Source organism: Aulonocara sp. 'chitande type north' Nkhata Bay, linkage group LG20 (genome assembly GCF_057382095.1).
Source record: "Aulonocara sp. 'chitande type north' Nkhata Bay isolate Kocher_YH1m ecotype deep benthic linkage group LG20, A_spYH_male_GT1.1, whole genome shotgun sequence".
Taxonomy (NCBI): Eukaryota; Metazoa; Chordata; class Actinopteri; order Cichliformes; family Cichlidae; genus Aulonocara; species Aulonocara sp. 'chitande type north' Nkhata Bay.
In genome coordinates, this window is record NC_141363.1 from 37,177,957 (window position 1) to 37,203,622 (window position 25,666).

Consider the following 25,666-nt stretch of genomic DNA (forward strand, 5'->3'; position numbering starts at 1 on the left):
TGTCCGTGGAACTAACGGGATTAAAATCACTGCGATACCAGGAGGAGTTGCCTGTTTTGGTGCTCATTACCGAAGCTGGGCCCACAGAAGCTGTCCTTTGCATACTGCATTTCCATCTGCCAGTTCACGGCCGGAGATATTTCCATCTATGCTGTAATCCCACGTATGCTCCTGTTTATCATGCCTGGGTACTGACAGGCTGCGGGACACAATGAGGACTGGTATCCGTGTCATCGCGCAGCCTGGAGCTGTCTGGCCTCAGCACGTTAGCAAGCTAACCAATTTTTTCTAAGCAGAAGCCCTGCATTGCTTCGACATGCTAAAGGATTTCATGAACAACACACGGGAGGTTTCCTCCGACTTGACTGGAATACTGCGCACGGAAGTGCAGCGAGGAATCGTCAAGGTTTCCGACGACCGCAAGAAGCAGAGGATCCACAGGGCGTCTGTTGCTGTCTGACAGCCCCTACCAAACATGGCTTTACGGCTGCTTTTACAGGATATTACTGCCTCAGATTTCTAACATATAAACAGGAGATACGAGTTGACAGCATACGCATCATAAAGTGTTTGAATGGCGGCGTACACACTGTGTGCTGTGAATGGGACTAGGCGCTTACTGGCCACCGGCACAGGTTGTGTGAAAAGCACCGAGATATGACATGCACAAGAAAAAAGAGGAAAGCTGCTTTTGCTTCTTTAAACCTTTTGATTTTTAAAGGTAGTGTGCAACACTTTTTTTTTAATACAGATTTGGTCCACCGGCAACGTTACCTATGCTTCTGTTTTTAGGCTAGAAGCCAGGTGCATCACCGTATTTCATGTAGACTGCAACAGACGTCTGGACAAGCAACCCACGGCAGGTAAGGAGCTCAGTATGACTGCCATTTAATATTGCCTACACAAAATGTCACACTTTCTGCTTCTGTGTGCCTGTATATTTATCTGAGTGCAGTAAGCTCTTGCTGGCATTTTTCTAGCATCCTCTAGGCCCAGACAATTGCAGCTTGCTAAGACTGTTGCCCTTTGTCTGCCCCAGCCTCTACAGGGTGAGCACCAAATGAGGGCCTCTGAATGTAGAACAAATCAGAATGTTGAAGCATGCCTCAGAGCAGCATAAATGATGTTGATGATAAATAATACAGGATTTCCAGCAGCTATACAACCTTGATCAGCACTGGGACTGCCAACTTATTTAGTATCATTTGATGTTTGGGCCATTCACAGAACACAGAACAAACTCCTGGGGGCATATAGACAACACTGTTTCAGGTTTTGAGACAGCCACCCTCCTTAAGGCTGGACTGTAGCACCCGGTGGCCCCCATGTCCTCAACAGATCTGTAGACTCCATGTAGGGAAGCCTGATGCTGGGTGCAGCTGTCAGAAACCAACAATGTACATCTCATCCAGTGAGCTTTGTCGCCTCCTCCCACCGATGTAAAGCTAGAGGTACTGGGTTGCTGTTGCTACCCAGTTCCTGACAGTGACTCTGCCCTCCGCCGCCAACCAACTTTCAGCTTGACAAAGCCCCTCCTTTAAGATGCACAGCCTCTCTCACAGAATTCACCACAGCTCCCAGCCTGTGGCTTAGCAGGGCTTCAATTCGTGTTGACAGTGTGCTCTTAGCTCTGTATTTTTGTAAATCCTATCAAATTAACTTCAACATAAATCCTAAAACGTCAGCAAGAGAATTCCTTCGGTAATGTGTGTTTTCCGATGGTTGTCAAATTGCTGTTTTAAACTGTCATCTCAGTGCTAAATTAGAAACATCCAGTTAAACAGTTAAACTCATAAGGAACAGTTATTCCTGCCACTTAGTGAAGCCAGGGATTTGAAACTCTGCTCTAATCCTCTTCTACCAAATAAACAGGGAAGAGCAGCATTGCTTTTTCACTTTTTGATATAGTCTTGAACAAAGCTAAAGTTTGAAGTGTCGGGATGTTTTGTTTTTACAAAGTGGGTTTGGGATTGAATTTGCTAATACAAGTTTAAATGTAGTGTCATCAATGACGGTTAGCCTTCCCGAAGCAGAAATAAAATGTGCTGAAATTAAGTCACCACTGTAATGCAGTGCTCTGGTTTCTCTGCATTGAAGAGTTATCATTTAAACCACAAAGTGATATTTTAGTTTGACATATCCACAAAACTGTATTTAAGAGTGTTCTGGTCTTCTTTCCGTGTGGTCGTGGTAGCACTGTTCTTTTTGAGAACAAAGCTTTTTTTCTTGCAGCCGTGGTATGGATGCCATTCTTGTTCAGTGTTCTTCTCTTACTCTTCTTCTCATCAAACTGAGGTTATTGTACTCGGCCCTGTTTACTGTTTGACATTTATTCAGCTGTGTGAAACCCTGGAAGAACCCTCCAGAGCAGTGGTGGTCCTAGCCTGTTTGGCGCCCTGGGCCCCCACCCCACCCACACACACACACACACACAGACAAAACATATTAAGGATTGTACATTAACATAAAACTGTTGTACACACACACATATAAAGACAGAGAGAGTATGCATAGTATGCAAACGGCTACAAAACAGCCATGATAATTCGTAATACAATGAGAACAGGACAAATCAACAATTGACAATGACTAATTAATATTAAAATCTGTAACATAATGTATTGTTTGGAGTTAAGTCTGTTACTGTTGCTATTTTTACCATTTCTTCTTGGAGCAACTGTAACACACATAATTTCCTTAGGGATTAATAAAGTATTCTTATTCTGATTGTTTCAGGATACATGACCTGCCATTATCCAATGACACATCTGCTTACCTGTATCTTTTTCTCGTTTCTCTTCCTCTTCTTTTCTCTTTTTTCTAAACTGAGGACCTGATGGCTTTGAACTTTTCTTGTCCATCTTCCATTGGTTTTAATTTTGCACTCTAGTATGAACAGCCATCCCTCAACCCGAGGATCACCACAACATAATCTAACACACCTACACCTTAGTTCACAGATTCACTTTGTCTAAGGTGCATTTCTGAGATTTCACACAGCCCAGGATTCAAATCATGAATACATAATGGGCTTGGATTTACAACATTATAAATGAAATGTGCTCTATTTGGAAGCAGCCGGCCCCTCCCCTTTCGACGGGTTGTGTGTGAGACTTTAAATCAACAAACTGTAAATTTTAAATTGTTATTGATCCCTTTACCCCTAGTCCTAAAGTGTATATTTATTTTCTTACTCTTCTTATATATATTGTTTGTTTACTTGCACTGTTGTAACTGGAGCCTCGTCGTCTCGTCTCTCTATACAGGGAGTGCAGAATTATTAGGCAAGTTGTATTTTTGAGGAATAATTTTATTATTGAACAACAACCATGTTCTCAATGAACCCAAAAAACTCATTAATATCAAAGCTGAATGTTTTTGGAAGTAGTTTTTAGTTTGTTTTTAGTTTTAGCTATTTTAGGGGGATATCTGTGTGTGCAGGTGACTATTACTGTGCATAATTATTAGGCAACTTAACAAAAAACAAATATATACCCATTTCAATTATTTATTTTTACCAGTGACACCAATATAACATCTCCACATTCACAAATATACATTTCTGACATTCAAAAACAAAACAAAAACAAATCAGCGACCAATATAGCCACCTTTCTTTGCAAGGACACTCAAAAGCCTGCCATCCATGGATTCTGTCAGTGTTTTGATCTGTTCACCATCAACATTGCGTGCAGCAGCAACCACAGCCTCCCAGACACTGTTCAGAGAGGTGTACTGTTTTCCCTCCTTGTAAATCTCACATTTGATGATGGACCGCAGGTTCTCAATGGGGTTCAGATCAGGTGAACAAGGTGGCCATGTCATTAGTTTTTCTTCTTTTATACCCTTTCTTGCCAGCCACGCTGTGGAGTACTTGGATGCGTGTGATGGAGCATTGTCCTGCATGAAAATCATGTTTTACTTGAAGGATGCAGACTTCTTCCTGTACCACTGCTTGAAGAAGGTGTCTTCCAGAAACTGGCAGTAGGACTGGGAGTTGAGCTTGACTCCATCCTCAACCCGAAAAGGCCCCACAAGCTCATCTTTGATGATACCAGCCCAAACCAGTACTCCACCTCCACCTTGCTGGCGTCTGAGTCGGACTGGAGCTCTCTGCCCTTTACCAATCCAGCCACGGGCCCATCCATCTGGCCCATCAAGACTCACTCTCATTTCATCAGTCCATAAAACCTTAGAAAAATCAGTCTTGAGATATTTCTTGGCCCAGTCTTGACGTTTCAGCTTGTGTGTCTTGTTCAGTGGTGGTCGTCTTTCAGCCTTTCTTACCTTGGCCATGTCTCTGAGTATTGCACACCTTGTGCTTTTGGGCACTCCAGTGATGTTGCAACTCTGAAATATGGCCAAACTGGTGGCAAGTGGCATCTTGGCAGCTGCACGCTTGACTTTTCTCAGTTCATGGGCAGTTATTTTGCACCTTGGTTTTTCCACACGCTTCTTGCGACCCTGTTGACTATTTTGAATGAAACGCTTGATTGTTCGATGATCACGCTTCAGAAGCTTTGCAATTTTGAGACTGCTGCATCCCTCTGCAAGATATCTCACTATTTTTGACTTTTCTGAGCCTGTCAAGTCCTTCTTTTGACCCATTTTACCAAAGGAAAGGACGTTGCCTAATAATTATGCACACCTGATATAGGGTGTTGATGTCATTAGACCACACCCCTTCTCATTACAGAGATGCACATCACCTAATATGCTTAATTGGTAGTAGGCTTTCAAGCCTATACAGCTTGGAGTAAGACAGCATGCATGAAGAGGATGATGTGGACAAAATACTCATTTGCCTAATAATTCTGCACTCCCTGTATACTGTACTGTAGCGGAGATGACAATAAAGTTTACTTTGACTTCAGCAGCAAGCAGGTGCACCGAGGGCTCTCGCGCTCACTTTTCGTGTATAGAATTTCAAAAAAACATCGGTGCAAATTATAAGTCTGTATCATGATGTCTGGTGTTTTCGTGTTTGTTGGTTTGTTTTTATTTTGTTTTATTTTGCGAGTTGGTTATTAGACGCTGCTCCAGCCGGTCAGTGAATCCCCCGCCACCCCGCCCTCTCCTTTCTGCGCCGCAAGCAGCAGGCGCACCTCGCAAACGAAGGGCACCCTTACTCCCAGCAAATGGGCAATAGAAAACCGATCGGTGCCTATGCCATTCCCAATATGCGCTGGCTGGCGTCGGGGCAGCATGAGCACGATCTTTTTTTTTTTCCTTTTTTTTTTTTTTGCCAATGCCCGTGATGCCGCCCCACGAAAAAAATTGAAAACGATGTGCTGGGAATTTGCTGATTTCCCCGGCTCAGATATTTGAAGTTTAAAGTCTGAAAATATGTTAAAAGTTTATTTTGCAACCCAGAAAGAGTAATAAGAGTAATATTAAAACTAAGTAGCTGCAGTAGTAGTAGCCATTGTTGGAAACTGGAATTGGCTGGGCCAGTCTGGGATATGGTTTTTCAGTTTTGTTGTCCGGGTGGAAATTCATGAGAAATTCGGGAGAATGGTGGCTCCAGGAGATTTTCGGGAGGGGCACTGAAATTTGGGATTCTCCCGGAAAATCGGGAGGGTTGGCATGTATGCCTCTATACCGTGACCTTAAGATTATGCTTAAAACCCCCAAAAGTTGATTCTGTTCATCTGGACATAGCGTTTTCAATGTGAGAAACCTTTCATCACTCATCCAGCCTCAGCTGACTGCAGGTTTCCGCAACCTTACAAAGAGTACATAATGGCTGAAAGTAGCACCACTGGCGAACAATGGGCTGTGAGGTCAGTTTCTTGATCAATAATGTGCAAATTGTCATGACCATTGATGAAAGACCACTGATCAATGGCCATGAGTACCATTCACAGAGAGTTTGGGAATGGCTGCAAAGATGGTCCCCTCTTCTATAGCCACTAGATCACGACCAAACCATGAGAGATCCAGGCTTTTAAACATGAACACTGATAAGGTGGATGGTCTCTCTCCTTTTTAACCCAGGGTCCATGTTTTCCAGCAAGAACCCAGGAACAGTTTTCCACATTGCCTCTGTCCTTTTGCATAAAGAAGGCAACAGCATTTCTGTAGCCTATTCACATGTGACTTCTTTGCATGGCGAAGCTTTAACCTGCATTTGTGGATACCACAGCAACCTGTGCTCATAGACTGTGATTTCTGGCAGTGTTCCTGAGCACAGTGATGTCCACGATAGAGTGATGTCTGTTTTTAATACAGTGCTGCCCGAGGGTCTGATGATTACAGACATTTGTCCAGATTCTCTGAATCCTTAGACAATATTTTGTTCCGCTTTTTCACCTTTTCATTTTCATTATTTTAGTTAGTTTCCTAATTGCAGAAGACAATAACATAAACTTTATAGGGCTGAACATCACACAGGGTATCAGAAGTATGAAGACACTGTGACGATCAGAGTTAGTATAAGCCTGTACACTCTGAGTAGTTTTATTGCTTTTTATTATTTGATCATGTTTCTCTTTAGTGTTTAGTAGTAGATCTTTTTCAGAATTTCAGTGTAGATGTTAAAATATAAATACAGCTTATTCACAGTGTTTAGTTATCCCTAGTCAAAAATAAAGGTTGTGAAATTTGACCAAACTGATAAAGATATTATGTATATTTTTATTTCAATTCAATTAGTTTTACATGTCCCAATCCAGCTAGCACTGGTTTGTTTCATAACTGTTATTATCGTTTTTAAAATGATTTTTCACACCTTGTGTTCAGTGTCATGTACCTAAAATTTAACCAAAAAATTAAACAAGTGTCACAGCAAATGGATATTTGCCACTAAAGTTCAGTAAAAGGAATAAAAGGGAGGGGATTTCACTTCAATTCTTAAATTAAAAAAATATTTTTTTAAAAATTGACTCTTAAGGGGTCAGGTGAGATTTTATTCCTCAAATTTGGTTGATTATATATGAAATGGCCCAATCGTCATGATTTTCAGTACTCATTTGTAGACTAACACGTGAAAACTCCGGGCGAAGTCATGTTGAACATTTCTGAATTATGTTTTAAGTATGTTTTTGACGTTGCCACCAAAAATGCGGTTTCTGCGTTAGAGAAAAAGAAGCCATGTGTTGTTTTGTCCTTTTAATCTGTGCTAGTAATACATGAGTGACTGAAATGATTTTTAATTTCTGATGAAGAGCCATCAAACGCCTAATTCTTGATCTCCTCTGGTTGTTTTCAGGACCCGTGTGAGGATTAAGAGGCAAGAGGAGAGGTCACAACAACGAAGGGACTTTGCTCGAAATGGAGCAATGTGGGGAGGTGGTGGTGGAGTGGTGACTTTGTTGTCCAAAAAAAAGGTGTTATGGGTGGGGGGGCATTTGGGATGGCAAATGGAAATGAGAGCAGTGAAGGGCCTGTGGGGCCAATGGCAGCAGTGGTGGCTACTGCAGAAGGCATGGTAGCAGACAGTTCATCCTCCGTTATCTCTACGTATATTAAACTGGTGCTACTTGGGCTGATCATATGCATTAGTCTGGTGGGGAACTTGGTGGTTTCTCTGCTTGTACTCCGGGACCAGGCTCTGCATAAGGCACCTTACTATTTCCTCTTGGATCTGTGCCTGGCAGACAGCATTCGCTCAGCTATCTGCTTCCCCTTTGTGCTGGTGTCTATAAAAAATGGCTCAGCGTGGACCTACAGTGTGCTCAGCTGCAAGGTGGTAGCCTTCATGGCAGTGCTCTTCTGCTTCCATGCTGCCTTCATGCTCTTCTGCATCAGTGTAACACGCTACATGGCCATTGCACACCACCGTTTTTACTCGAAGCGCATGACATTCTGGACATGTGTGGCGGTAGTGTGCATGGTATGGACGCTATCTGTGGCAATGGCATTCCCGCCTGTTTTTGATGTGGGCACCTATAAATTCATTCGTGAGGAGGACCAGTGCATTTTTGAGCATCGCTACTTCAAGGCTAATGACACACTGGGCTTCATGCTAATGCTTGCTGTACTCATTCTAGCCACACATGTCGTCTACATGAAGTTACTTCTCTTTGAGTACAAGCACCGCAAGATGAAGCCAGTCCAGATGGTGCCAGCTATCAGTCAGAATTGGACCTTTCATGGGCCAGGAGCTACAGGCCAAGCAGCTGCTAACTGGATTGCGGGTTTTGGTAGGGGCCCGATGCCACCCACTCTGCTGGGAATACGGCAAAACTTGCACAACCAGAACCGGCGACTCTTAGGCATGGAGGAGTTTAAAGCAGAGAAGCAGCTTGGCAGGATGTTCTATGTGATCACATTACTGTTCCTGGTGCTCTGGTCTCCCTACATAGTAGCTTGCTACTGGAGGGTGTTTGTCAAGGCTTGCACAATACCACACCGGTACCTCTCCACCACTGTGTGGATGAGTTTTGCCCAAGCAGGGGTCAATCCTATCGTCTGCTTCTTCCTTAATAAAGACTTGAAGAAAGGGCTCCTTTCCCACCTACCAGCCTGCTGCAGGACTAAACCTCATCTGCCACGAGAGCCTTACTGTGTCATGTAACTAGAGATGATGAAGAAAAAAAACAATGGGCAGCCTACAGATGTATTGTATATTGTGCTTGAGTTATTGTGGCATTTGATGCAATGGAAGGTATTTTTAAGCAGTGAGTGGCAACTTGTGAGTGTAGTGTTAAAACACTGGAATGGTAAGCATGTATTTCCATCTGTCAACCAATTTTCACTCTAAATTCAACAGCATACATGAGGTCAGATCTTGACTTTCGATAACAGGAGAAACATACATGTAAATAATATGCAGTCACTGGGAAAACCAAGACAGACAAATAAACTAAGCTTAAGATTTAAAAAAAAATGCCATTTAGAAAAGTCTTGAATACAAAGGATGTTGGGCTTGTGACAAACAGAATCCTAAAGGACGTAATAAATCCGCTTTTAGTCGGAATCTTAATGTCATCATTATACTGGAATAACTGATGATTGTCCAGCAGCAGTGGCTGATGAGAGTAAAAAAGTGCTCAGCTAGATTCAAACCAGCATTCGTGTTGACTCACCAGTTTTATTAGAATGTCAGTTTTAGTTCACAACAACATAAAGTTTCCAGAAATACAAACGTTAGTTCAAGAAAAGATGTGGAAGGTTGTTTAATGCATTTAGCTGGTGATTACATTGTTGCTGAGTCATATTAATCAAGTATCAACAGGTCATTTATGATCAAATGGAGGTACAGTGGACCCCACAAACACCTTTTAGTGCCCCTGTAGTGGTACGGTACATGGCACCGTTCACAACTGAAACATTTTAGATTGACTTAAAAACATAAATAAATAACAAACTGAGACTGGAGAAACCAAGAATTGTTATCCAATCCTCACAACAAAATGCCGTCACATTATAGGGTGTCGATGTGTTTTCAAGTTTCAGTTTTGTGATTTAACCATCAGTGAGGACGCATAAAGATGACGAGGGTGTGCTGTTGAACACAGATTTTAGCAGGACTTGTAAAAGTCAGAATAAAGGGAGCTGCAGAAACATGCTAACAGACTAAAAACCAAAGTAAAACAGGCGCTGCAGAGTAAATGTACCGTAAAGAATTGATGCAGAATCTCAAAGCAGACAGAAGGATTTTCTTTCCTCAAACACACTGTTTGTTTGCTAGTCACTAAAGCAAACCTTCAATCTGTGTTGCCTAAAACATATTCTCGTTGTTGCTCATTAGCTCAACAGAAAATGTGCAGTAGGGGATGCTTTTCAAGCTTTGAACATTTGCAGATAGAACAATTATTTGTTTTTTCATGTTTTGTTTTTTCCTAAGGACAAATCTGAAGTTACATCTGCATCTGTTACTTGAGCAGCTTCACCTTCATTTTAAAGCAGAAAGACGATTAGCTTTACCAGGCATAGCAACCCAGGATTTTTTTAACCCTCAAGCGACCAAGCCATTTCAGTTGGTATTCTAATGACCGAGTGTGCTATCAGGAATACTTTTTTATGATTTGTTTGTGTATTTCACACTACTACTGTTTCCTTTATCCATGTTAGATATTCTGAAATGCTCTGTTGTCATCAAGTATTGTTTTCAACCATTTTTATGCAAAAAAGATTTAAAATACATGTTGTACAAACAAAATGACATTTAAACAGTCCTTGTCTGTTATTTCTTAAAATACATACATGAAATAATTTTTTGGTTTCAGTGATGTTAGAAAAATAATAATAATATGGAAGTGAAGGATGTTTAAGCTATATGAACTATGTGAATGATGCTTTACAATATAGTAAAATAATTTCAACGCCATAATTCTTGTGATCAGTGACAAATTACAGTGCAGAAGTTGGCATTAAGGATATCTATTTATTGTTTGGTTTTAGTTTGACACAAAATGTGGGGGATTCTTTATGATCTGAATTATTAGCTCATCTGGATAAGTGTCTGCTGTTAGTAGCCAATTTATTGCTCCTAGGTGGGTCTGTCCTGAGAGTACACCCTGAATAGATCTAACCACTTTAGCCTAGTGGCCAGCGTTTCGAGCCGTTGTTTGGTAGTTTGGACAGATTTTTTTGGGGGGTTTAAGTCTGGAGACTGTGCTGGACTCCATGTTTTCAAGCTCACCATCTTGTTCTTTGTTCCTGAGGTAGTTCTGGCGTAGTTTGGATCTATGTTTTGGGTCATTATCTTGCTGTAGGATGAATCCCTGACCAACTAGGTACATACCAGAGGGTCCTGCATGGTGCTGCACAATGCTGTGGTTTTGGTTCAGGGAGCCTCTCACTCTGTACAAGTCACCGACCCTGGATCCAGCAAAACAGCCCCAGACCATCACACTTCCTCCTCCATGTTTGACGGTTGATACCACACACTGTGGAACCATCCTTTACCTACTCGACGGTGTACAAAGATCCTGTGTGATGAACCAAAGATTTCAAATGTTGATCCATCAGTCCATAATACCTTCTTCTTCAGTAGTCCAGTGGTGGTATTTCATGTCCCAGCCAAGCCTCTTTGTCTTATTCTGACGTCTGGCTTTCTTGCTGCAACTCGTCCTGTCAAACCTGCAGCTCAAAGTCTTCTCTTCACAGTTGAAACTGAGACTTTCTTACTACGACCACTGTTAAGCTGTGCATGAAGCTGTTTTCCTGTCAGCCGCCTATAACACAAGCTGTTAACTCTCAGAAACTTGTCCTCTGATTCAGTTGTGTCTTTGGGTCTGCAGACCTCTTCCTGTCACAGTTTGTTTCTGAGCCTTTGGATGGTGAAGGAAACTGTACTCACTAACACCTTGACTTTCTTTGCGGTTTCTGCATTGGGGCGATCGTGGCTCAAGAGTTGGCAGTTCGTCTTGTAATTGGAAGGTTGCCGGTTCGAGCCGACTGGATTGACAGTCTCGGTTGTTGTGTCCTTGGGCAAGACACTTCACCTACCGCCTACTGGTGATGGCCAGAGGGGCTGATGGCGCAATATGGCAGCCTCGCTTCTGTCAGTCTGCCCCAGGGCAGCTGTGGCTACAACTGTAGCTTGCCTCCACCAGTGTGTGATTGTGAGAGTGAATGAATAGTGGAATTGTAAAGGGCTTTGAGGGTCTCAAAAAGCGCTATATAAATGCAATCTATTATTATTATTATTATTATTATTATTTCTCTGTAGGACACACCAACATTTATAAGTGTTATGATGGTCTGTCTCTCTTCCATTGTTAATCGCCTTTTTCTCACCATTTGTGTACCATCACACTACTATCTGCAGTACAATACTGTTCAACTGATGCTCATGAGGGTATGGTACCACAGTGTGTTCCAACACTGCTTATATGCAGACAGAGGGGGTTGGAAGTAATCCAGAAAAGTTGGAACAGCTGTAGGAATTAGTAGCACCAGCTTCAAGGCTTGATCAAGCTCCATTGTTGCAGAACAGCTTTAAATTGTTAATCCATTTTGTGCTCCTGAAAAAGGCCTTTTTGCATAATTCTGAAATGTACATTATTTTTCAGTTTAGGGAACCTTACCTTTTTTTTTTTTTTTTTTTTTTAAACCTCTGGCAGTTCACCACTCACTTTTGTACCATTTCAAGCTATTCATTGTACTTGAACGACTTGAATTGCAATAAATAACTGGAAAAATTAGGGTGTTCTAAAACTTTTGATCAGTAGTGTATATAAAATCCCACTCACCCTGCGGACCATCTTTATCCTTCAAGCTAGGGTCTTGTACCAGAACCCTGGGATCTTTAGGGTCCTGCACAGTACATGTGCTGATCCTAGGACTGCGCCCTTCTGAACAGAGACCTCACATCTGTTTCCAGGGATCTGCTGAAGCCACTCCCCCAATTTAGGGATCACTTTCCCAAGTGTTCCAATTACCACAGGTACTGTTCCCTTCACCCTCCACATCTTTTTGAGCTTCTCTCTCAGACATTGGTATTTCTCCAGCTTCCCATGTTCCTTCTTCCTGATGTAGCTATTACTTGGTATAACTATATTTCATTACAGCCATCTTCCTCTTGGTTAGCCATCACCAGTTTATCCATCTATACCTGGAAGTCCCATATGATGTTAGCTCGGTCATTCCCCACCACCCTAAGGTGTGTACCCCATTTTAACCCTGGGACCTTCCAGGCCATGCTTGGCACAGATGTTCCTGTATACTATTCCAGCCACTTGCTTTTGGCGTTCCATGTATGCCCTGCCTGCTAGCATCTTGCACCAAGCTGTTATGTGCAGGATTGTCTCGGAGGTATCTTGGCACAGCCTGCACCTGGGGTCTTTCCTGTTGTGGTAGACATTAGCCTCAATCGATCTTTATGAAAAATGTAAACATTTTTAGAATGAAAAAAATCACAGTGTGACAAACCCTGAGGCACTAGGTTCGTCAGTTAATCTACTTGGTCACTTGAAGGTTAAAATTGCAATCAGGAGGTAGTAACTCAAAAGTAACATTTTATTCATTATTTCTTATGTTTAAAAATGTAGAACAAAGTCAATATTTTTAGTTGCAATGCTGAGTTATCAAGGACACCCATTTAAACACAGGACACAAAGTCATAGCAAGTTGGCATGCTAAACAAGAACATTCCTCTCTTCCCACGTTTAAACACACGAATGTTAGGTTAATTGAGGATTCTAAATTGCCCACATACAGCATGTGAGAACAATAAAGTGCTTGATGTATATTTAAAAAAGTGTCATATGAATGTATGCTATGAATGAAAAGCGCTGTATAAATGTTAGTATCACTAGTCACTTCATATCCCTATTTTCGTTTTGACAATGACCTTAAAGCAGCTGAAAAAGAAAGATACAAACAGTGTCAGCATCCACTTTATATTTATATTGCAAAACTGATTGGATCTAATAGTCATTACAAGAGAGCGTACACTGGAAGACATAGCTATTGCTTTATTTTTGCCTAAATCTAGATAAATCAATTAAACTATGCGTCTTCTGCAACTTTTTACAACTTATGAAGGTGGAAAGAGATCACAGGGCAGAGGTGTTGTCAGTGCATGTCTAAAATCACAGCATACCGTTAAGCCTGTGAGGGTAAAAAGCGTGTTTGTGGTTAGCCCTTTGTTTCTGTCATGGCATATGGCCTTACTTCCATACAAACACCAAACCAATGCAACTGAGTAGCCAAGAGTATAAAAATGTTTCTTCTTCTGAAGTTATTGAGCAAGGAAAGGGAATACTCTGGGCACTTGCACTTTCCATCAAAAGCTGGTGGAGTCACCAGCAGAAAGTGAGAGCATCAAAAATGAAAAGTGACTTTTCTATTGCAACTTGTTGATACGAGTGAGGTCTAATCTGGTTTGTTGCAGTTTTTCTATGTTCTTCTCCTTTGGAATATCAACCCGTGGAATGAAGGGGAATGATTGCTCTTTCCATTTCCATTTTTGACAAAGCCACAGGAAAGTGTGCATCATGTCTGTTTTTAATTGCCTTGGGCAAATTATCTTTTGTAAATTTACTATGACTTCTGAACTATTTGGTGTGTATTATACTGACAGGTAACTTTGAAATGCAGCGAAAAAGCTTCTTGATTATCTTAGTTTTACTGTGTGTGTGTGTGTGTGTGTGTGTGTGTGTGTGTGTGTGTGTTTATTTCTTTCAGCAGGTGTGAATGGGTGTATGTGTAATGTATTGGTTGCATGGATGTAATAGGAAAGTCACAAAGGAAACACATACCATATGCATAGCGCATTTCAGAAATATCACTTCTGCGAATTCTTTCTCAGAACTTCTCTGTTGACCTTTTTCCTGTCACAAAGATATGAATGTGTTTTCAAAACAATGACTTTTAAGTCCTTTTTCAAAACATGTTATTAATTGAATGTTTTTTAGTTTTTTTTTGTTTTTTGTTTGTGTATGTATCTAGGAAAAATCTATGAAGCTTGAGCTCAAGATCAAGCATCCAGTCATTCCCAGTGCACAAATCTGGCCTTATCCTGAATGTTTAATTATAAAGTCATTTTCAACTAGAATTCTAAAATATACACATGGCATCACTTTTACATCAAAAAGGGGTCAAAAGGTTGCTATCTTTGAAAGATGACCCCAAATTATCCTGATTGGTTCTTCTTCATATCTTACAATTAAAATACTTAAAGGCTGTAAAAGGATTTTTCTTCTGACCACCACAAATCATGTGGCACAGTGGTTGGTTTCCCATGTTCTGTATTTAAAAGAGGAAAAATAGGTGATTGAGCCATATGCATGTCTCTGGCAAGTTATGATTTCTGTTGTTGGTTTTGTAATGAGAATAAATTATATACTTGAAACAATGAGAACATGGTTATGATTATGAGTAGTTGGTATCAACACAGTTTGCTCTGATGTGATGATTTCATACTGTGCTCAGCTTTGCTATAGCTGACGAACAGTGATGGTGGTGATCATCGTGGGCAGCACAACTGTTCTGACAGTTCATCAAAAACTATAAAAACCAGCAAATATATTTAGTTTCATTTGCTGAGAATTTGTGTTTTAAGCTAACACTTTACACTTTGTTCAGCTAATTGTTTAAAACCTCCAAAGATGTGAGTCCTAATATGGAGTGGTAAAACTCGCCTGTAAGTGATGTAATCATATCCTGTTCCCGAAACTTGGTTTCATCTGCTCAAAGTTTGTCTTTGTTGGGGTTTTTTTTTTTTTTTTTTTTGAGAGCTGTGCTTTTACATATTTTCCTGTTCTTTAGTGTAGTCAGTGGTTTCCATCTTGCACTGTGAATTCTAGTAGCTTTGCTGACTTAACTTTAACAAAATAACTTAACTTTAACAAAGGTTAAATTAACTTTTGTTGATCTGTGGAACCAGCACCCGAATACAGGAAGTCTGAATCAGCTCTCTGTTTAAATAGTTTGTTCTCTGATCCTAGGAGTATTATCGAGTAGGCAGCACAGAGCTTGGATGGAGCTGATAGGCAAGGGAACTCGCCCAGTTTATTCTGCCTCTGTCCTCCGGATGTCTACCCCACCTACTCGGATAAAAAAAAAAAAGAAAAAAAGGAAGAACATAGTGAGTACCCTTCCAGGCCCTGTCTTCTACCAGCCACGCGTGTTCCAGTAACTCCACTATAGATCAGTGCTTTGACTAGGTTTAATTCAGTGGCCTCAAGGGAACACTAATCAGCCAAGGATGATCACGTGATCGTGTGTGATCATGTCTACACACAAAAAATCCAGACACTAGAATAATTTTCATTGCTCAAACTAAATTTCTCATCAATCATATTAATTAGATTTATACTTTTATTATATTTTTGATTAAGAATTAAAGACACTTTACTATTGGATGGTCAATTTCTGTTTTGAAGAATAATAAAGTAAGTTACCAAATTGGTAATAAATGTGTTTTAGTCTGACACAGAGGCAACATTATTTGACCTTTAAAAAGTTAACTTTCAAAATAACTGTGTTGCACAATTATCCTGTTCACATATAAAACTATGTTGGATGGATTTGCTGGTGCGTGTTTAGCAGTAAAGACTAGCTGTCCTTGCCACTGTTCCAAAGGATTTTGGATTGTTTTGGGAACTTGCTGACTGTTGTACATGTTTGAACAGAAATAATAGGCGTGTCAGAGTACCCAGAAGGAACCTGCGCATTCACGGTGAGAACATGAAAACTCCAAACAGAAAGGCCAGAGGCTGGGTTTAAACACAGGACATTCACCGTAAGATAAACCCATGTTTTATTCACTATAGAACCCACAAAATATATCTTCTTCTTTACATTTTTATTTTAAGAAAAACATTACAACAAAGGTACAAAGTTTCCTATTGTGTAGCATCCCATCTGGAAATATCCATGGACTAAGGAGAGCAGCTGATAATGTTTTGTCTGATGGAGAATTCTAGTTGCCCTAAAGTCCTGCTTTGTCTTCGTTGTATTTTTCATATTGTATTGAATCAAGTGGTATCAATTAGTGAAAGGTGTAGACCATAGGCAGGACAGTTCATCAAGTTCAAAATGAGCTAATATGTTTCTTATAATGGTAAATTTTCTCACTCACAATGTTTGATGTAGTTTGTTTATTTCTAAACAAAATATGGGTTTATGAAATTTGTAAATCAATGTATTCTTATTTTATTTAAATTTCACCCTGTGTCCTAACTTTAAAACAAAAATTGAGTTGTATGCTGTAAAGTATGGCGTGATCCAATTCTGTGTGCAACTTCACTGGTTTTCACTGGATCAATTAAGATCTACAGAAACTGGTTAAGGTGCACACAGAACTGAATCATGCACAGTTTCAGTTTAAGTTAATGGGATTTTCTCATGCATTTAAAAAAAAAAATAAGGCTTTTACAACTTAGTCACTCAGAAAATCCATGCAACACTTTTCCCCTTAGTTTCAAATTATACCTTATTAAATTGACTGCTTTAAATGGTATGCATTAGTGAAAAATAATTCTTTAATTTTTTTTTATTTTAATTTGTTTTGTTACAGGATGTTAATGAAAGCGCTGCCTGTGCCATAGCAGAAACAGTCTTTAGAATTTGTGTCATTCGACCAGAATAGGCAGAATCCCAGGATGTTTTGATTTTTTTAGTGGGTGATCCTCCTGAGAACCAGCCTATTTATTTATGTCCTTTGTAATGGACATTTGTTTTGGCCTATATCTTTTGACTTACGTGAGCTACCGTACGAAGTCCTGATGTACTAAATAGAGGACATCCTGGGCATTCCATTGCTATCTCATGTGTTTTGGCTGGCTTCTTCTTTATATTATATATCTGCAATTTTCTGAATATTTATAATTGAGCTATTTGTATAAACTAGAGATATTCCTTCTATTTTGTAACTTTGCAATATATTATTCAATTTAGTTCAGTGTTGCTATTCTTATTGCCTTGGAGGAACTGTAACCACATTTCTATAGGACATAATTTATATTCTCATCAAAATATTAATATCCTGGAACGAACCACTCCCATTGGATACAAATGCACCATTTATTAGCACGGCTTTTGTTCTCCATCTATCAGAATGTCACAATGATAAAAACAAGTATTGATAACTAAAACGCTTAAATATCAAAACTGTAAAATAATCAGCTACTGACCATTTAAAACAAAAAAAAAAAAGTACACTGAGAGTTACAATACCCCTGGGCTGCCAGAAGAGCAGTTCACTAAAATGCTCTCATGTATCCCCAGTACATGAGTACTTTATTCAATAATGTCTATAAACCAGTTTCCAGGGAATCCGTTTCTTTGGCAGAAAGTAGAGAATTTGCACTGACATGTGTAAAACCATACAAAGATTCTTTACAATAAAAATAATCAGGCATAAAATAATAAACCATATCCAGAAAACAGACCAGTGTATTGTCCCAACCTTCATCCACCTGTGTAACTGTTAGTGAAAGAAGCACGGAGCTTCTCGTTCTGTGCACAGGTGCAGATTTAACTTACCTTGTTAATGGGAAGATGCGCACAGCATGCTGTGCTGAAAGCCACCATGTCAGCCTGTGCATAGTGGTGAGACTGATAGAGAAAACACAGCATCATGCTCTCTTTACAAGCATGTGTCCTTTTATCCGATTAAACCATAAATGTCTGAAAGCAAAAAGTAAAGTTTCCTCTACTGTTCTTTCTTATACAGTTCATATTATTTAGATTAGAGGAGAGTTCATGAAGGGAGACTTAAGATAAAGCAGTTGCAAGCAGAACTGCACATATACCTCCACAGCGTCTAGTGCACACATTTAGAACAGTCACAGACACTTTGACAACACATTGCATGCATCTGTTGTTCTAGCTTACTGAAAACCCATCTACCAGCTGTATGCGACTCCATGTTGGCAGGCCATTATTGGTCTTGGCCTAGCAGCAGTGCAAACACAGTAGGATCGAGCCTTATACACTGTACACTGTTGACTCGGCCAACATCTGGAGCGTCAAACACCATGACTGAAATAAACAACATGCATATTAAGAAACAGCATGAGGGAACACGGACATGGCTCAGAACAAACTGCAGTACAGCCAAACCAAACCCAGTTTTGGCTACGGTTGTGTTCCATCTCAATTATTATATATTCACTGTGGTCACTGTTGTCTGAAACCTGTCGTGATTGCATACCTCTTTAGTCAAACAGAACCAAAAAACGCAGAATAAATAAATGGTATATCCTAAAGCACTGGAGCCAATGTTTTGATTACCAGCACACGCAAAAGCGTGGAAGTGTAGAGACCATCATAAAGAATACCAGCCGGAGCCTGTCAGCTTTACACTGCAGCCATTTCACAGCTCGTCAACAGTGTGCAGATTCCTAACATTTGTTCCTATATATAATTTTGACTCAAAGAAAAAAAGACAAAAGAATGATCCAGATTTTAAAGAAATAATAGACTGACTGCTGCTCTTTCTGCCCACCAGACTTGGCCAGTGCCAAGCAGTAATAAACCTGTTGCAGACAGTCACAGAGGAACTTGTACATTCATGAACTAGAATACAAGCTAATCACTTTTTTGTTTCAAATCTATTTTGTAGCTAAAAGAGGACAAAAATAAATAAATAAAAAATGTCGCTGTAATTAAGCACTTGTAATACACACACACTTCACAGATTTGAAGCTGGACTGTGGTTTCCATCTTAAGAGTCTGCCTTGTTCATAAATGTAAAAGTGAAGTTGTGATTTCATCTTTCATAATAAAAAAAAACAAAACATAACTGTACATTTTCCCCCACAGGTCCTTGTCAGAACAGATATTTTCGACATGAGTCTGATCCACACCGACACTCCACTCGAACCCTCTTCTTTGGAGAGCCAGGAAGCCCAGCTAGACTGAAACTGGAATCCATTTTGGTGCTTTCTGTATCAACTGGATCAACTAGAAAGACACAGAATTCAGGCTGGTTAACTCCCATGTGAAATTAATCGGTTTATATATAAGCACAGTTAAAAACAACACAGGTTGATCAAAGTGCTGCACAAAGGAAAAAGTGAAACAAACACACACAAAGAAATGACAGATTTATCCACATTTAACACATCAAACTCATATACATGAAAAACAACAAGCAAAAAAAAAACATGGTTAAGAAACACTGATGTGAGCCAGCAGAGCATATACGTTGATCACACTGATCTCAGAACAATGAGATCAGTGTGATTAACATTTGGGGAGGCTTGGATCCTATTACTGAATGACATGAACCCAAAAACTACTGCAGATTAAGCACACATTAGTTTCCCCTGGTGGCAGCCACTCCACGCCACAAAAACTGAACGGTGCAAGAAAAACAAACTAGTATGAGAGGCTGACCAGGCTTCAGAGACTTCTAGATCATAAATCCTCAATCTGATCAATACAGCCCCCACCCTGAAAGCTACAGGATTAAAATGTTCGGGCACCAGGCACCACAACTCACACTGTGAGTTCCTATGTAAATTCCAGGAGAGGCTAGTGAGCTTAAATATAAACATATTTCACCAGTGGGTGACAGAACTTGATTTATTTAGTTCTGTAGTCTTCTGAGTGCACCTTAAAGTCTGGTTAAGGTCAGTATTTGTGCCAAAATACATATGACTCAAATTTGCTCAGTCAGTTTACTTACTTTGCATTTTGTAGTCAAAGGTGAGCTCCTCTCCTGCTCGGATAGCACGTGTTGAAAATAACGCAATTCTTGGAAGCCTTTCGTCAATGTTGTCAATGAACACGTTGTATACCTGCAGGTTAGGGTTACACTGCAAAAGGAACAGAAGGTTTTTCAGGAGCTTTTTGTTCGCACAGACTCTGCTTTCATATTTGAAAAATTGCAGTCTGGTAGTACATGCGTTGCTATGCATGCTGGTCAATATACATCAATATTAAGAGCTTTTGTTTTTAATGAAACATGTTGGAGAAACTGTGGTCATTTACAAATGGCTGAGAATGGACAAAGACAGACACATGTTCATAGGCACTCACGCTGTGGTTGACAAAATGAGAAATGTTGCCTAGGTGAGCTGCATCCACTGTGTACACGTCCTCGACATAGTCCAGGTCAAAGAGGTACGTAGAGCCCTGGCGATCATATATATGACCTCTTCTCTCTGCTTCGTCTGTGGTGATAATCTTGTGGAAACAAAACAAAGACATAAGAAAGAAAAGAAAAAGCAGGAGCAACTGTAACAGGCTGCATGCCTGGTTGATGCATCCGTGCTAAAACTAATTCTGATAAGATTCTTCATATCAATAATCACCTCTAATTGAGTGATTTGTAAATATTAGTGCCATTTCTTACATTTGTAAATCTGTAACATATTGCATTGTTTAAATAGTTTTGTCTTTTACTGTTACTGTCTTGGAGCAACTGTAACCCAGATTTCCTTAGGGATTAATAAAGTATTCTGATTCTGAAAACACCATGTCAGTGTAACCACAAGATGACTGTAACCTGCTAAGAAATAAGAGGAGTTGTTTTTCTTAATAGAAAGCTGTCATTTGCATGAGTGAATAGATATTTAATCAATATCTGTCTCCTGCTGCTGCTCCGTATACAGCACAGTTTTATTTACTGTGCAAATGAGCATAGTTGGATTAAAATGACATATAAACCAACAGAGTTCTATTTTTCAGTTCAATTTTTATATATCTAGTGCTAATTAAAGACAACAGTCAACTCAAGTTGTCTGTGATTCAGGCTGTAGTTTTGAGGTGTGGGCTGTAATGTTAACACACAGATTTAGCAGAATCTTTCTGTAATCTAGAATTTCACCAACATTCAAAACTTAACCCAAAACAGGCTCAGAGTGTTTTGTAAAATTAAAAGAGGTTACTAATATTTTTGCATGGTTTTGGATAATTTTGTACATTCAAACAATTTACAACATTTTGTATCAGCATTAAACTGCCAGCATTACATTTCTTTATGGATAGCATCACTATACACTGTTTAGATAGCAGAATAATTCTGCTAATACATCAGAGGTTATAATTTATAATGTCACAAATTAATTTTTAAATTTGTTTTTTTATTTATATTGGCATCTGAATTAACATGATTGGAAACACGTGTGTGTCACATGTTGGACAAAAACGTGAACATGATGCTAAAGCAAAAGTTGTAGCTTCTTTGGAGGAAAAGTAAATAAATAAAAAACTATGTACATAAATGAACTAAAACTTCTGCCACTAGGTGGCAATGTATGACGAGCGGACGTGTACTCCTGTACTAAGAACAAGACATGCTGGATTTGGGATGAAACCAGGGTGGCAGTAGCTGGCAATACTGCTTTATAGCAAGGCAGGGTTCAAACATCTTTAACAAATGAGGATGGTTATGACGTGCTGATCATATACAGCACCCACAGTGGTGTGAAAAAGTGTTTGCCCTCTTCCTAATTTCCAACTTTTTATGTATGTTTGTCACACTTAAATGTTTCAAATCATTAAAAAATGTAAATATTAAACAAAGATAACACAAACACAAAATGCAGTTTCTAAATGAAGGTGTTTAGCACATTCAGAGGTGGACTTGCTGAATTCATGGTTCCATTTACCACACCCAGTCTTCCAGTTTCTGAAGCAGCAAAATAGCCCCAGACCATCACATTACCACCACCATAATTTACTGTTGGTATGATGTTCTTTTTCTGAAATGCTGGGTTACCTTTACACCAGATGAGTATTTTCCCAAAAGTCTTGATCATCGAGATGTTTTCTGACATGAGATGGGCCTTTATGTTACTTTTTGCTCGGTAGTGGTTTTTGTCTTGTGACTCTGCCATGCAGGCTATTTTTGCCCAGTCTCTTTCTTATGATGGAGTGACGCAAACTGATCTTAACTGAGTCAAGTGAGGCCTGCATTTCTTTGGATGTTGTTCTGAGGCCTTTTGTGACCTCTTGGATGAGTCGCCACTACACTCTTAGGGTAAATTTGGTCAGCTAGCCACTCCTGAGAAGGTTCACCACTGTTGTCGCCATTTGTGGATAATGGCTCTGAGTGTGGTTTGCTGGACTCCCATAGCTTCAGAAATAATTTTATAAACTTTTCTAGACTGAGAGATCTCAATTTGGTTTTCATTTGTTCCTAAATTTCATTGGATCACAGCATGACGTCTGGCTTTTGAGGATCTGCCGGCCTACTCCACTTTGTCAGGCAGGACTTATTAAAGTGATTTCTTGATTGAGAACAGGTGTGGCAGTAATCAGGCCTGGGTGTGGCTAGAGAAAGTAAGCTCAGCTTTCCCAACACCTCCTGACCCCAAGTACAAGTGAATTAATTAATTGTATAAAGCACTTTGAGTGCTCAGAGTAGAAAAACACTATATAAGAACAAGTCCATTTACCAACATACTTTGGTAATCTCAAAATTACAACTTTTAGAATAAAATTATGTGAACGTGAATGACAGCTAGAATTTGTGTTCCCATGTCTACTGACTATTTACTATAATTTGGCCTTGATTTGGAATCAATCAACTTGGAATCAGTTGACCAGGGTATGTCCTTCAATGCACATATTAAACTAATATGTAGGACTGCTTTCTTCCATCTGTGCAACATCTCTAAAATTAGAAATATCCTGTCTCAGAGTGACGCTGAAAAACTAGTTCATGCATTTATTACTTCCAGGCTGGACTACTGTAATTCATTATTATCAGGATGTCCTAAAAGCTCCCTGAAAAGCCTTCAGTTAATCCAAAATGCTGCAGCAAGAGTCCTGACAGGGACTAGAAAGAGAGAGCAGATTTCTCCTGTATTGGCTTCCTGTTAAATCCAGAATTCAAAATCCTGTTCCTCACATACAAGGTCTTAAATAATCAGGCCCCATCTTATCTTAATGACCTTATAGTACCGGACTGAGTGACTTAGCCTATGAACTGTAAAGTGTTTACAGAGGTCTAAACAGAAGCCACTTTCCCATACACTTCTATAGGACCACAACTATGACTGTCTGATGGCCCTATGCAGGTCTAAGGCACTGTTTTTCTGACCAGAAAGCTAAGTGGATGTTTTATACTGTCTGTTTGGGATCATTGGGACTGATATTGCTACTGCTTTCAATGCTGCTGTTCACCAAAGTCGATCACCTGGCTTTATCTCACCCTACCACAGCATCCTGTTGTCACACCAACCTTCTGCATGTCCTCTCTCATTAAAGCAAAGGGGAAAAAAAACAAAAAAAACAAAACACTGTCTAACCAGGTACTTCCATCTTCAATTTGCAATCCTAATCTACCACTCCACCCTTCCTGCACCCCTTTTCATCTCTTTGGTTAATTGATCCTGGGTCTGGGCAACATGTCAAATATCCTCGATGTACCGCGGGTTTTTCCATGTACGATGGTTAAAATGGGTTTATCGTAACCATTGGAGTATTATAAGTTCCCATGGAAATATTAAGCTGCAAGTAATTCACTGAGGCTTTTGTTTTTTTTAATCGCATGCTGCAAATGCATCATTAAATCCCCCTCCCAAATGGAAATTTTTTTACCTGGTACACTGCGTATGTATGTTTATATACAGGGAAAAATATGGCAACAGTGGGATTTTCCAACGAGCCAGGGAATGAGACTGTTCTTGGTCAGTCATTTTTATAGACACTATTTAGACTTTTGAGTTCATACCATTTTTTTTATTTTACAATTTTTATAAGCACAAAAGAGCGCCTGTTTAATTTCATTTGTTTTTGTCTCGTGAATTATTGGTTGATATCCTGTTTTGTTGCTATGATCTTTTCTTTGTTAAAGGTCTACTGTTGACCACAGAGATCAAAAGATGAAAGGAGCACTTTAAAGTAAAGAGACTAAAGTGATCGCCACGGCGATTCCACTGTGAAACATTAACGGGTAGAAACAGACTGCAGCCTCACTGATCGTCAGTTTGTTACCTGTTGAAGTTCAACCGCTGGCTGCTGGACTGGGGTTAGCATTCACTCAGCTTTAACATCAATCTGGGTTCTTGGCTAGGTTTTTGTTAGAATGCTGTCTGCGCGTGAGTGCAATCTAACCAATAAGCAGAATTGATGATTGACTAACAATTCCAAGGACTTGAACTACTGAATTGGTTCTCTACATGAACCAGTTCTTGACTCCCATCCCTATTTACTATTCCTCGTTCTTAAGAAAAGAAAAAGAAAAAGTATTTCCTATCTGATTATGTAATTAAGCACAGAAAAAAGTGCATGGTTTAAAAAGTGCGTGTACCCTTTTTAAACCATGGAGAACAAGAGTTTCAGTCCACTACAATATTAAAAACAATGACATCCCTTTAAAAAAAAAAAAAAAAAAAAGTCCTACAATGAAGCCATGGTAGTCTCATCACTGTAATATTCTTAGTAAATGTAGTACTTTAACCTCTATTCAGCTGTGCAGCTCATTTGTTCCCAATGCTGAAGGACCATCTCTTAAAAGCTTTGTTCAGCTCTGCTCAGACTGCACAAGCACACTTTTGATATCAGTGGCTTCAGTAAGGTTTTCTCAGTCTGCCTTTTCTATTAAGAAATAGCAAAAACACCCAGAATAATGCATACGTTTCTACTCTTTCATATGAGAGCAAAAAGACATGCTGAGAAATCCGACCTGTCAACACAAACTATTTATATCTTATAGATTCCTGAAAGTAGCCGCCCTTTGCCTTATTGACAGCACTGCAAACCCTTCACCTGAAATGGTTTCACCTTACAGGTGTGCCTTGTCAGGGTTCATTTGTGGAATTTCTTACACCCTTAATGGGGTTGAGAACATCAGGTGTGTTGTGCAGAATTCAGATTGGTGCACAGCTGACAGCCCTATTTGACAACTGTTAGAATTCATATATGGCAAGAACTAATCAGCTAATATATATAGGCATATAGATCTATACATCTACAGGTAGATAGATATGGATAGAAAATGCCAAAAGGGGTATGCATACAAATGCGAAATTGTGTGTGTACCCTGTGTACATATTTTTGTGATGACCAAAAATTGGAAGCTTACTATGCTTGTGGGGACCAACAGCCCTTATTGGGACAAAATCACCATCCCCAGGAGTTTGAAGCCATTTTTGAGACTCAAAATGTGGTTTTAGTGTCAGGGTTACAATTAGGTCATGGTCAGGGTTAAGCGGCTAGAGAAAGCCTTATGTCAATTAGATGTCCCCACAAGGACATGAAAACAACTGTGTATGTACGTGTGTGTGCACATACACAATTTCACATTTGTAAGTATACCCCTTTGGGCATTTTCTTAGTATGAAAAGATACCAGTAGTATTCAGATTCTA

The 25,666-nt window shown here is 39.7% G+C and overlaps 2 protein-coding genes across 3 annotated transcripts in view; one reads left to right on the forward strand and one right to left on the reverse strand.

Annotated features, from left to right (window-relative positions):
• On the forward strand, positions 1-24,928 carry gpr173 (G protein-coupled receptor 173). The gene is made up of 3 exons (XM_086276335.1): positions 1-721; positions 793-863; positions 7,211-24,928. The coding sequence occupies exon 3, from the start codon at positions 7,334-7,336 to the stop codon at positions 8,516-8,518; it is 1,185 nt and encodes a 394-aa protein (XP_086132461.1). The 5' UTR covers positions 1-721; positions 793-863; positions 7,211-7,333; the 3' UTR covers positions 8,519-24,928.
• Positions 16,179-25,666, reverse strand: part of LOC147306229 (histone-lysine N-methyltransferase SUV39H1-like) — a 16,746-nt gene continuing 7,258 nt past the window's right edge. For both annotated transcript variants that reach the window (XM_086276333.1, XM_086276334.1), the window contains exons 4-6: positions 20,386-20,532; positions 20,033-20,162; positions 16,179-19,305 (exon numbers count right to left, since the gene is read on the reverse strand). In XM_086276333.1, the coding sequence (XP_086132459.1) occupies positions 19,172-19,305; positions 20,033-20,162; positions 20,386-20,532 (411 nt within the window). In that variant the 3' untranslated portion in view covers positions 16,179-19,171. The remainder of the gene's footprint in view (positions 19,306-20,032; positions 20,163-20,385; positions 20,533-25,666) is intronic.